This window comes from Mirounga leonina, unplaced genomic scaffold, assembly GCF_011800145.1.
Source record: "Mirounga leonina isolate KUSES-001 unplaced genomic scaffold, KU_Mleo_1.0 Mir_153, whole genome shotgun sequence".
NCBI lineage: Eukaryota > Metazoa > Chordata > Mammalia > Carnivora > Phocidae > Mirounga > Mirounga leonina.
The window spans coordinates 5,426,668-5,439,485 of NW_023270387.1; the positions used below are offsets into that span (position 1 = coordinate 5,426,668).

At 47.0% G+C, this 12,818-nt stretch overlaps 1 protein-coding gene across 1 annotated transcript in view; it reads left to right on the forward strand.

The window, feature by feature from the left end:
- The window catches only part of ACAT1 (acetyl-CoA acetyltransferase 1), a 26,548-nt gene extending 15,467 nt beyond the window's left edge, over window positions 1-11,081 (forward strand). Inside the window, exons 3-12 of the mRNA XM_035008853.1 lie at window positions 380-497; window positions 883-978; window positions 1,431-1,531; window positions 4,201-4,344; window positions 5,001-5,151; window positions 5,949-6,044; window positions 7,444-7,557; window positions 8,506-8,570; window positions 10,197-10,354; window positions 10,754-11,081. Coding sequence (XP_034864744.1) covers window positions 380-497; window positions 883-978; window positions 1,431-1,531; window positions 4,201-4,344; window positions 5,001-5,151; window positions 5,949-6,044; window positions 7,444-7,557; window positions 8,506-8,570; window positions 10,197-10,354; window positions 10,754-10,874 — 1,164 coding nt within the window. The 3' untranslated portion in view covers window positions 10,875-11,081. The remainder of the gene's footprint in view (window positions 1-379; window positions 498-882; window positions 979-1,430; window positions 1,532-4,200; window positions 4,345-5,000; window positions 5,152-5,948; window positions 6,045-7,443; window positions 7,558-8,505; window positions 8,571-10,196; window positions 10,355-10,753) is intronic.
- Window positions 11,082-12,818: the final 1,737 nt, after the last annotated feature.

A 12,818-nucleotide genomic window follows, 5' to 3' on the forward strand; every position in this document is an offset into this window, starting at 1 on the left:
GCAGGGTGTGCAGGGTGGAGCAGGGTGAGCAGGGTGGAGGAGGGTGTGCAGGGTGGAGCAGGGTGAGCAGGGTGGAGCAGGGTGTGTAGGGTATGCAGGGTGGAGGAGGGTGAGCAGGGTGTGCAGGGTGAGCAGGGTGGAGGAGGGTGAGCAGGGTGTGCAGGGTGAGCAGGGTGGAGGCGGGTGGAGCAGGCAGCCCAGGGCGCAGCTGTGTCCGCAGCGTCTTCCCTGGGGAGCAGGCTGAGGGACGGAGGCTGGGGACGGAGGCTGGGGACGGAGGCTGGGGGATGACTGCGCATCTCCGAATTCTGTTTCTTTCATGAAAGAAGGTTTGGATCAAGTATTTACATGGACGCATTTGCCACCTCTGTCTCGCCAGGAAGTGCTCATAGTGAGTGCTGCAAGGACGCCCATTGGATCCTTTCTCGGCAGCCTTGCCTCCCTGCCGGCCACTAAGCTCGGTTCCATTGCAATTCAGGGAGCCGTGGAAAAGGCAGGTCAGTCGCTGCTTGGTTTTCTGGGTTTTTGGTTTTTTTTTGAAGTAAGCTCTGTGCCCCACGTGGGGCTTGAATGTGCTCTGCCGACACTGAGCCAGCCAGGTGACCCGGTTGCTTTGCTTTTTGTGTGGAGGGGGGCATGATTCAGGGGAGCAAATACTTATTTTGCACTTACTGTATACATAACACTTAGAAACGCTCAGTGCCTGCCTTTCTAAATTCCCTTGTAAAGAAATCCTTGGACTACATTTAGGATGAAACTCAGAGCTGACAAGAAGAAGAAACAGTTCCTGCTGTGTAATATCATGTACCTTAGTAGGTAACCACTAATTATATTTAAATTGACTAAAATATGGAAGTGGTTGTTTTGTTTTTGTAAAAATAGGGATTCCAAAAGAAGAAGTGAAGGAGGTGTACATGGGGAACGTTCTGCAAGGGGGTGAAGGACAAGCCCCAGCAAGGCAAGCAGCCCTGGGCGCAGGTACTGGGAATCCGTGTTTGCTTTTATACTTCAAATGTTTGGTGGAGCAGGGTGGGGGCCATTTCAGCTTAAATACAATGTTAAATGCATACTCTAATGGCCGGAGTGATGCTGTTGCAGGTTGGAGGTTTCACGCGCCCTGTTGTATGAATTTAAATTCTACAGGTGTGTTTGAAGGGTATCTTCGCTTTTTATTTTTTATTTATTTTTATTTTTTTAAAGATTTTATTTATTTATTTGATGGAGAGAGGCACAGCGAGAGAGGGAACACAAGCAGGGGGAGTGGGAGAGGGAGAAGCAGGCTTCCCGAGGAGCAGGGAGCCTGATGTGGGGCTCGATCCCAGGACCCTGGGATCGTGACCTGAGCCGAAGGCAGACGCTTAACGACTGAGCCGCCCAGGCGTCCCGTATCTTCGCTTTTTAAAAGCAGAACTTGTTTGTATTGGTTTTAGGCTTACCTGTTTCTACTCCGTGCACCACTGTAAACAAAGTTTGTGCCTCAGGCATGAAAGCCATCATGATGGCCTCTCAGAGTCTTATGTGTGGGCATCAGGTAAGAAGCACCTTCTTTTCCATTTTATAACTCAAATAGTACGCAGTGTTAAAAGACACTCCACTGGAAATCGAAGCGCATTTGTGCTTTCGAAGTGAGGTTCTTTCTCGTCAGTGCCGGTAGCTGGGTTGTTCCCGAGGCTCCGGAGTGTCTGGCTTTGCTTTATTCCAACTGAAGCGGGGGCTCAGATAGCAGCTTGAGTGTCTTGTGTTAGAAATTAGTTTTCAGCGAAGAGGTTTGGGTCTTCAGGTGACCCTTTACTTGGTCTTACTCTGGGAGACTCAACACACGAAAAATGCTGTATTTGCCAGGATAAGGAGGGTTTTCATGGTGGATGAGCAGAAGGTGCTGACCTTGGGAATCCAGTCACTGACAGAGCCCGGACTTGAGGACGGATCTGTGGCTCCTCCGTGCCCCACTCCTTTGTTCAGTCGTGCTCTCTGCTGGCGGGGCTGGTTCCATCTCGTCCTTACCTGAGCTCGCGCAGGAGGTGGCCGCTCAGCACGCCCAGGCTGTGGCGTGAGGAGAGCAGACCCGGGTCCACGGACCTGAGAGTTGGTCAGGTCCAAGCCCTTCCTTTCGCGCTTGAGACGAGTGGGGTGGAGACACGGCCGACAAAGTTACGTGGTTGAAATTAGAAAGCGGGTGTCTTTGTCCCCCTCTAGTGCCTCTCGGCCTCTCGGGGCGTGACACAGGAGGGCCTTCTGTGAGGTGACTGTGAACGATGGCTTACGCGGTTAGTCTGCCATTGCTCTTGCCCCCCCGGCTTTGTTTCCAGTTGAAAGGCAAAGAGGAAAAAAGGATAGAGTGCTGTCGAGCTGACGTGTCCGATGTTATAAGTAGTGTTCTGAGCTGAATAGCCATAGCGCGTTTTCCAGGCCCTTATTGAAAGGACACGTACGGTGTCTCCCCTTCTTCAGTATCTCACGCAGTGTGGCCAAGCGTAGCTCCGCTCATGCATCTTGGTAAACCCTCCTCAGTCCTTGAACGACGCCTCGGAGGGGGCGCAGTGTGGTGGTGAGAACAGCAAGTCTGCAGCCAGACGAGCGTGAATCCTCCTCCTGCCCCGCGAGCTGCGCACCTGCTCCGTGACGGTCGCTGGAGCCCCGTGGACAGAATGTTAAAAATCTCGTCATGGACAAATTGGTCTCTTAGAAAAATTACTGAGAGGAGAATTTGAGTCAGAAGATTTTCAGAGGATATTTTCAAATGCTTTCCATTAACGTGGTACCCAGTTGCACACTTTGCAAATGTTGGGAGCTCGCTCGTGCAGAGGGTAACACCAACACGGGGTGTCACTAAGCCCTTGTCGGAGCAGTGAGTGGGAATTGGGGGAGATTGTTTACATGCTGGAAAACTGAGGAGGAAAGTTTTGTCTCAGTGGGTTTATTGCGATTCTCCAGCAAATGCTGCGTGCACTACACTGAGATGCTTTCCGCTGGTGTTATTTGTGCACGTGTACAATTACCTGACTTAAAGGAATACTAGGAGTAGATATTTTGAATTATCAAAGTATTTTGAAATATTTTGGAAAGTGGCCATTTTTATCTTGTATTGAAGAATAATTGATACTTTCTTTTCTGTCACTAATTATTGGCATCATCCTCAGGGAATATTTAGTATTTTAGGCTAACGGATTAGAACGTACCTGAGAACTAATTGAGAATCTCTTGATTTCAGAACCAGAAAAATATTTAGGTTCTTTGGTCTGGAACTTGTGTTTGTCTTTACCCCTGGTTAAAGGCTGTGGCTTTAATGCTTACATTAATGTTTTATATTAAACTTTTTTTTTAAATTAGCCCTTATATGCAAACAGATTTCTTTTGTTGGTTTGTACTGACAGGTGGAATAATATTCATTAGTAGATGGAACAGGGTTTCTGGCCTTGCAAGAAGCTGTGTCTGGTGAAGATGAAGATGGGCCCTGCAGATATAGCTGTAGTTCAGGGCAGTGGCACTAATAAACGCCTGAGCCAGTAGCTGGGGAACAAAAAAGAAGGACGGGCGGCTTCCAAGAAGGCACAGGTGGTCAGGGAAGGTGCGACATGGCCATGTCTTGAGTAGTTTGAAAGGAAGTACCGGTGTTTCACAGGTTGGCGGGTGGGGCAGAGTGCGCAGGGGTGTGTGAGCACGAGGTCTGTGAAGACCTTGCAGCAGGTGCGGGTGACCTGACCCGAAAGGGAGAGAGAAGCCTTCGGGAAGAAGGGCCGAGGAGTCTCATTCTACCCAAGGTGACCAGGGTGCATGTCGACGCCTCCAGGGTGGAAGCGAGGATGCGTGTCCGAGGATCCCGTAGAAGGTTATCACAGCCGTCTGGGAAAAGCTGATCAGGAGGATCTCAGCCCAAGAAGTAGGATTATTTCTGTGAACAGGTTGTCATCTTTTAGAAGACATGACATAAAGCAGTGTTGAGTGCAGTGAAGGGTTAGAAGAATTTCACAAGAGGGTCGGTCTTCCATGAAGGATCCTGCATTCTTATAAATACCTGATTCTTAATTATCGTGACACATTTCAGACCGTTTCTTTTCATCCGGGTCAAAGCGGGTACTTCCTGTGTTCGCTGTGTAGCGGCCTCATGAAGTCCACGGAAACTTGTTTGTGGTTGCTGTGTGGTGGGTGTACTGGGTTGTAGGTCCTGTTTAAGTTGACATTGTTTTTGTTGCTGAGCAGGATGTGATGGTGGCAGGTGGGATGGAGAGCATGTCCAATGTTCCCTACGTCATGAACAGAGGGGCGACGCCATATGGTGGCGTCCAGCTTGAAGATTTGATTGTGAAAGATGGGCTAACTGATGTCTACAATAAAATCCATATGGTAATTATTGATTTTTGTTTTTTTTAAAGATTTTATTTATTTATTTGATAGCGAGAGAGACAGCGAGAGAGGGAACACAAGCAGGGGGAGTGGGGGAGGGAGAAGCAGGCTTCCCGCTGAGCAGGGAGCCCGATGCGGGGCTCGATCCCAGGACCCTGGGATCATGACCTGAGCCGAAGGCAGACGCTTAACGACTGAGCCAGCCAGGCGCCCTGGTAATTCTGGATTTTTAAGGAGAAATACCATTGAGTATACAATACTGTTTGATTTTTTAAAATTATGTGTATTTTAGTAACTAAAGGATGGGCTCTATAAATGTTGATTTCAGCCATTCATTTCAGGAAAATATTTCTTTGCTCCCTGCATCAGTTTGACTCAGTTGTTGAATAAACTGCCCCACACTGGAATAGGGCGTTTTCTGGCTTCTGGTAATGGATTCCTTAACTATTTAATTATTTACCTTTGAAATAGCAACTTCTGGGCTCATTGAAAGTATCTAAAGATGAGACATGAGTGAAAAATGACCTAGTACAGAAACAGGTGTATTTTAAGAAACTAAATTTAATGGCTAACCACTATTTTGTTATGCAAGTTAATAGATATTTTGTAAGTTATGCAAAGCAAATTACTTGTTTAAGAATTCCAACTTTTATCAGGGGAACTGTGCTGAGAATACCGCGAAGAAGATGAACATTGCACGAGAAGAACAGGACACATACGCAATTAACTCCTACACCAGGAGTAAAGCAGCGTGGGAAGCAGGAAAATTTGGAAATGAAGTTATCCCTGTCACAATTACAGTAAAAGGTAGAGGGATGATATTCCAAAATAGATTTTTCACAGGTTGCTAAAAAATTTTGCTTTAAATTCGTTCATTTTTAGCTTCGTTCAGCTGAGGACACAGATACTTTTGCTTATGGTTAATAGAGGGGAATGCTGCCAGGTTAGAGAGAATTTAATTCAACCCAATTTCATATCCGCTTCCAACTCAACTGCAAATGCCACTAAGAAGAATGTTTCCAATTTGAGAAATATGTTTATTAGAAATCTTTCTAATATCAGTGACAGACGGTTTATTAGCCCTGGAGGTGAGGAGGAAGGCCACACGGCAGCAAGCAGCAGCTCTGGGAGCTCCGGGCGCGCGACCTGGTGCTGAGCGCTGCGCGCTTTCGTCCCAGCTCCGTCTCTGGGGTCCCCCTGACGGCTCTCAGTCACAGAGCAGGGAGCTGTCCTCACCCACTCGGGCAGAACCCAAAGCGAAGACTGGTTGAATTGGCTTAGGTTCCATTTCCGCTGAGAAATGACGATGAGGCTCAGAATGGTAGAATTACTAGAGCTTGTCCACGCCTGCGGTCAGGAGAGTGGATGGGATCTAAAAAAGGGGAGAGGAGAGAATGGGATGTGGCCGAATCAAAGATTTAAACTGTGTTGAACTACTTAGTAAACTCTTTAAGTGACTAACAGAGATGATAGGTGGCGGATTCTCGCGTAGGGTTGACTCGGGATGGTGCAAGGTGTGCAGGCCCCGCACGGGAGGGACACTTGCTGTGTCTTACTCAGGGACTCACTGTTGTGCTGACTGTTGATGAAAGACTGTGTTGTAGGTAAACCAGATGTACTGGTGAAAGAAGATGAAGAATATAAACGTGTTGACTTTAGCAAAGTTCCAAAGCTGAAGACAGTTTTCCAGAAAGAAAACGGTTAGTATGAAGAAATGAAGCATGGCAAAAAGTGGAGGTAAACTCCATCTCTAGTCTTGGCCCTGCCTCAGGATTTTAGAAAAGTAATTCTAGAAAACATCTAGATGTTATTTAACATTTTCAATAGGTCAGGCTCATGTGAAATTAACAAAGTATATTTATCCAAAAAAATATTTAAAATTGTGTAACAGCGAATACCTTCAATATAGAAATCCTAGGGAAGAGATTGTAAAATGAGTGTAGAATCCAGTTTTTCCTTTTATTTATTTATTTTAAAGATTTTATTTATTCACTTGAGACACAGAGATACAGAGAGGGAGAGAGACAGCATGAGCAGGGAGAGAGGCAGAGGGAGGAGGAGAAGCAGACTACCCGCTGAGCCAGGAGCCCGATGTGGGGCTCGATCCCAGGACCCTGGGATCATGACCTGAACCGAAGGCAGATGCTTAACCATCTGAGCCACCCAGGCGCCCCAGAATCCAGTTTTTCATATGTAATTCATTTTGAAAGCTTATTCCGAAATGAAAGGTGTTTATATGTTAAATACCGGTAAGATTCTTGAGGATGAAGTTGGGAGCAGTGTTGTTCACTGTTTTATTTCCAGCGCCTGGCATGGAAGTAGTAACTACTGAATGCTACCATAAATGGGATTCCAGTGTTCTCAGATAATGCTTTTGAAATCCTTGAGGTGGTCCGTTCTGCTTTTAAAATTGGCAGATTTGGGGCGCCTGGGTGGCTCAGCCGTTGAGCGTCTGCCTTCGGTTCAGGTCATGATCCCAGGTCCTGGGATCGAGCCCCGCATCGGGCTCCCTGCTCAGCGGGAGGCCTGCTTCTCCCTCTCGCACTCCCCCTGCTTGTGTTCCCTCTCTCGCTGTGTCTCTCTCTGTCAAATAAATAAATAAAATCTAAAAAAAAAAAAATAAAATTGGCGGATTTACTGGTGAGGATAATCTAAAGTTCCCGCCTTTCCTGATTCGAATTTCTCAGTGCCAACTATAGGGACGGATCAGGCTTTTTTAAAGCCCCGTATCAAATTTGTATTGCAGAAGTGTATTTTTATGTTCTATACTTTAGCCGCAGTACCGTAGCGCCTTGGTTGCACTTCTTAGAAAAGCTTAGCGGACATAGTTCGCATACCCTAAGGTTTAAAATGCCCCGTTCGGCGACTCGTAGCGTCCTGGCCGTCGAGCGCCAGGCGGTTGCGGGGCAGCGCGGCGGGCTTGGCCCCGGCGCCTGCTCGGCTGTGGGGAAGCACGGCCGGGCCGCGGGAAGGGGCCCCACGGCGCTGGTCCCAGCCTCGCAGGACTCGGAGGCCGCGGCGCCCGCCGCCGAGGCGCCGTAGGGCCGCGGGGCGTACGGCCCGGGCGCGACCCCGCGCGACCCCTGCGCCCTCTTCCAGGCACAGTCACAGCCGCCAACGCGAGCTCGCTCAACGACGGCGCGGCCGCTGCGCTGCTCATGACCGCCGGCGCCGCCCGCAGGCTCAACGTGACGCCGCTGGCCCGAGTGGCAGGTAGGCCCGGCGCGCGCGTTTCTTCGCCGTCTCTGCGCGGCCCGTGCGGCCCGGCGGCTTGCGTCGCAGGCGGCGGCGAGGTCGAGGGGCGCCTTCGGGCACTCGCTGCAACTCACCCTGCACGGGAGGGGGCGTGAAGAGCCGGTCCGGTCCTCTGACGGGCGGGAGAACAGGTCGTCCGCGTTCTGGCGCGAAGGGGCAACGTAGCCGCGCAGCTCAGAGCGAGCGTGAAATCAGGGCTTTAGAACTAGGAGGTCCAGGTAGTTTGGCATTGATCTGTGTGACCTGTCATACCCTGTCTCCTCAGACATATTTTGAGCTGTAAAATCTGCCTTGTCAGTGAGTTAAACATTTTGTTACTTTATAAAAAGGCTTCACGACCTCATCTTACTTTAAAAAGATTTCTTAGAATCTCGAGCAGGGGCACAGGGACAAGCAGACTCCCCGCTGAGCACAGAGCCCACGCAATCCCCCTACCTTGGGATGGTGACCTGAGCCGAAACCAAGTCAGATGCCTCACTAACCCCCCGAGCCATTCGGGCACCCCTTCATTTTTAGCTGGGATCTTGGTTTCTTAACCTCAGCACTTACGAGATTTTGCAACAAGTCCGTCTTTGTTCCTGAGGCTACTCCGCGCAGTCGCCGCCTCGGCCTCTACCCCCGGATGCTGCAGGAAGCGGCGTCCTAGCTGCTGCATACCTAAATGACCTCTAGCTAATGCCAGTGTCCCAGGAGGCAGATTTCCCCCAACCCCCTACTTAATGAAAATCCGTGGCCTAGATGATGGCTCTAATTTTATAAAACCTAGAATCTTAGAAAAGGAACAAATGCATTTACGTATATTATTGGGGTTAGGACGCTTGCAGTTTTGCATATTATATCTAATGACAGATGTGAGTCACTTGTAAAAAAGATTTTAATGACCTATTTAATTTTTTTTTAATAAAGCATTTGCTGATGCTGCTGTTGAACCTGTTGATTTTCCAGTTGCACCTGCATATGCTGTACCTAAGGTGAGAACCTGGTGAGGGGGCGGTACTCCACCATATCAGCGTCTGTTCTGTTGAGAGCAAAGCTGCAGGGTTTGGGTTTTAAATGTTATGCATCTGAGGAGGCCTAGAGATAGGGAGATTTGAAACCAAGCTACTTTTTTTTTTTTTTTTAAGATTTATTAGCATGAGCGGAGAGAGGGGCTCCCCAACTGAGTGGGGAGCCTACTGCGGGGCTCGATCCCAGGACCCCCAAGTCATGACCTGAGCTGAAGTCAGATGCTTAACCAACTGAGCCACCCAGGCGCCCTGAAGTCAGATGCTTAACCGACTGAGCCACCAAGGGGGCCCCCAAATCTTCCAACTTCTGAAAACAGTTTGAGCAACCCACACACTAGAGCTTCAGTGGAACAGACACAAACTATGTAATTATTTTTAAGTAGGATGCTCACTCACACCTGGTATGGTAACCACAAAGTGGGAGGTCGGCGTGGCAAAGAAAAAATAATAAAGGTACTGGTTCTAGAATTCAAATAATTCACTACTAGGAGAGGTCTCCATTCTGAAAGGGAATTGCTAGGAGCTGGTCTTACTCTAAGCTATCACTGTCTCTAAGGGAAGTTGCTAAGGGGTCACAGGAAGAGATGGTGCTGAAGGATCTCAGAAGATTCCAGCAAATACTCCTTTTCAGAAGGAGAGGGCTTCACCCTGGGAGGGAACTTCTGAGACCAGCACCCAGACTGAGCAGAAATCAGTGAGGATTATGGGAAGAGAGGATCAGAAACGATAGGGTGGCGGATCTCAGAAAGGAACAGAATGACACAGCTTCTGAAAGTGAATGTATCACGTTAGAGAGCGAGGGTGAGAAGCAGTTCTGGATTCTGAAGGTACAGCTCCAGTCCTGACCGCAGCTTGACTGAGCGCCAGGGCAGGGGCCCCATGGGTCTTGTGCGGGAGGAGCTGTACAGCCTGAAACGTGGAGCCTGCTGGAGGAAGAGAGGAAAGGGGAGGAAGAGTTTCCAATGAATTTTATTGTTGCTCACAACAACAACAATTTCTAAAGAAAAAGGACAGCAGAATTTTATAAATATATAAGCATAACCATTATTTATTAGCACCATCACACCTTCCTGCACCGCTGACGAACTATTTAGATAATTTGCAGTGAAGATACAATAGCTAAGAATGTCTGTGCCCATATAACCCCAGAGCAGCTTTTATAAAGGAAAAACTATAGGAAATGCAGTGAAAAGCAACTGTACTAATAGTAGAAACTAACAGACCTTTCTCACTTGACAGATCAATAGTCTACAACTGAGCGATGTAGTAAAGTAGATCGTAAGACGATTATCAAGTTACAACCCCCAAATAGAGAATATGTGTTCTTTTCAGGTATCCATGGAACGTTCAAGAAAATCTAGTTCTTTCTATTGCTGCAAAATAGAAATAATGCAAACAAAATTCTTTGCTTACAGTGCAATGAGACGTTAAAATCAGAAAATAAAAAAGCTCTTCCTCCCGAAAACTAAGAAACTCCGTATTTAAGTATCTCTTGCATCAAGGGGATATAAATAGCAACCCAAACTGCAGAATTCCAAGAAAATAATGAAAATAAGTTTTGACTGTTAACCAATTATTAAAAAATTTTAGGTTCTTAAAGATGCAGGACTGAAAAAAGAGGATATTACGATGTGGGAAGTGAACGAAGCCTTTAGTCTGGTTGTGCTAGCAAATATTAAAATGCTGGACCTCGATCCCCAGAAGGTGAACATCCATGGAGGAGCGGTTTCTCTGGGACATCCGATTGGGTAGGTGAAGTCAGAGGACGCTGTCTAGGCTAATGGCAACATAACGCCTTCGTAGTTTTGTCTAAATCTTCACCGCTTCGTGCTCATTCCTATTACTCCTGGTCGAACCGGTTTCCTTCCCATCTGTCCTTCGAAGGGCAAACACCATTCTTGATAGGATCTAACACTGAACACAGATCTGCCACAGGCAGTTGCCGGAAAACTCGTGGTGTTTTAAGATTAAAATCTATGCTCGGGCTTTAAACAAAGCTGTAACCGTTTTTGAAACACGTCTCCCACATTGAAGGGAAGGAGTTAAATGCTCTAATAGACTTTTCAAGTGCATATGGAATGGAAACTTGGTTTGGTCAGGTATTCTGTAATTTATGTTAAAGAACACAAGTGCCTTCTTAATCCTAGGATGTCCGGAGCCAGGATTGTTGTTCACTTGGTTCAGGCCTTGAAGCAAGGGGAGTACGGTCTCGCCAGTATCTGCAATGGAGGAGGGGGAGCGTCTGCCCTGCTGATCCAGAAGCTGTAGGCAACGCGTATCGTCTAAAGCAACGCTCGCAACAGTCCTACGTGGCCGGAAGGTCTGCCGCCCTCAGTGTGACTGACCGCCCTGGGTCAGCTTGTATGCTCAATCTGTTTCAGGTTCTGTTGTTTTTTCTAACATTTCTACAATAAGAGAACAAGATCAACTCTCAGTCCCTTTGAAATTATCAATAAATGTTTTCTTCTGCTTTAAGTCTTTTGTAATCTTTAGTAGTTCAGAATAGTTTTTATCAAGCCGTACTATTTGAAATACCAGTATGCCGCTGTTACTTAGAAGTAGGGGCTCCCGTTTTACAGAGCAAATCCTCATTTCTAGTTTGAGGATTGTCCGAGGTCAAATGAACGTCACGATAGCGAACTGCGTGGACGTGAGCACAGTGTTGCTGGAAACAGGACAGATCTGCGTGCTCGGGTCTAGAGGGGGTGCAGTCTCTCCCAAGGTGAGCATGCAGGATTTGAGGGGGTAGCAGGTCTGAGAAAACCCAGGCTTTGGCCTCTGGATTACTAACTACAGCAGCTGGGGCGGAGGGAGCTGCTCAGCTGAACGGGTTTATCAGGTGCAGAGACTCTGTTCTCGAGCAGGAGAAGAACTGCCTTTCTTCTGGGAGGAGGGAAGCACACTGTGGGCAGGGGCTGCGTGCACCCACCTCAACGGGACCTCCTCTTCCGGCTGAGACAGACAGCGGTGGGAGAGGGAAGGGGCAGAAAGGGTCACGTATACACGATCTCCTGGCAAATGATTCTTGTGAATCCTTACCTGAGAAGGAGCAAAAAGACAATATAAGGAAAAAAATGTTAAGATTCAGACAGAGTACTTAAAAAAATGTATCTGTATAGTAATCACAGCTAATATTTGTGGCTCATTATGTACTAAATCCTTTGATCCTCACAAGAACTCAAGAAGGTCGGCGCTATCATTTCCTCTCAGGTGCAGAGAAGGACACTGAGGCCCGGAGTAGGGAGACTGCAAGGTCTGGGGCCAAGCTGCCTGGTCAGGAGCTGAGCCGGCCTGATGCAAGCAGTCCCCGTTGCAGCTGTGCTCAGTGGGCCTCCGCCCTGACTCTGACAGGAGGGGCCAAGACCCACGAAGAAAAGAAAACCCAAACTCTATTAGAATACTTCACTGAAGACAAGCAGAAGTAACACTGCATCTCAAAGTCAGTAACAGAGGAAAGCCCGCTCAGTTCGGGGAGAGGAAAAGAAAAATAGAGAACCAGGAGTAAATGGTATTTCTTAAAAAGGAAAAAAACCCACCAAAACAAAAAAACCACGTGGTACTCCCAAGGATTAATTATAATAGAAAAACGCTGAAGGCCTTATTTCATTAGCAAAATTAACAGAACCCTACTAAGATTCTGGAGAAAATATCTCGGTGGAAAAATGGGTAGCCTCAGTCCTTGTTTTAATAAATACTAGAAGACAAGTGACCAACATCTACATATTTTTAATGAAACAAAGATACTAGGAATTTCTAGGCATGCAAGAGCTTATAAAATATGCTCTACTATTTCCTCCAAAAATGACAGTTTATTATCAGCACATGGAAAGAATCAAAACTAAGAATTCAAGAATGTAAAATTTTTAATTTTCTTAATTTTTAAATTTAAAGTTTAAAAGGACAGGCTGGAGAGGCAGGGGAATGTCGTAAAATCGGTGAAAAAAATTACACACGCTAACTAAAGGCAAATGCCAGTAGAATGTAAAATAAGTTCTACAATAAATTACTATAGAAGATAAAAGCTGAAAAACTCCATTATCAAGTAAAAAGAGAAGGTAGTATGTATCACAAATTACTAGTAGTCAAGGCAGAAACAGGACAAGAATGCTTTTATAAAGAAAAGATCATTAAAAATAAAGTTCTAGGGAACCTGAAGACAAAGAGGAAAAAGGAAGTGGTAGTTTTTACGGAGCAAAAGCATTTAGCACGGAT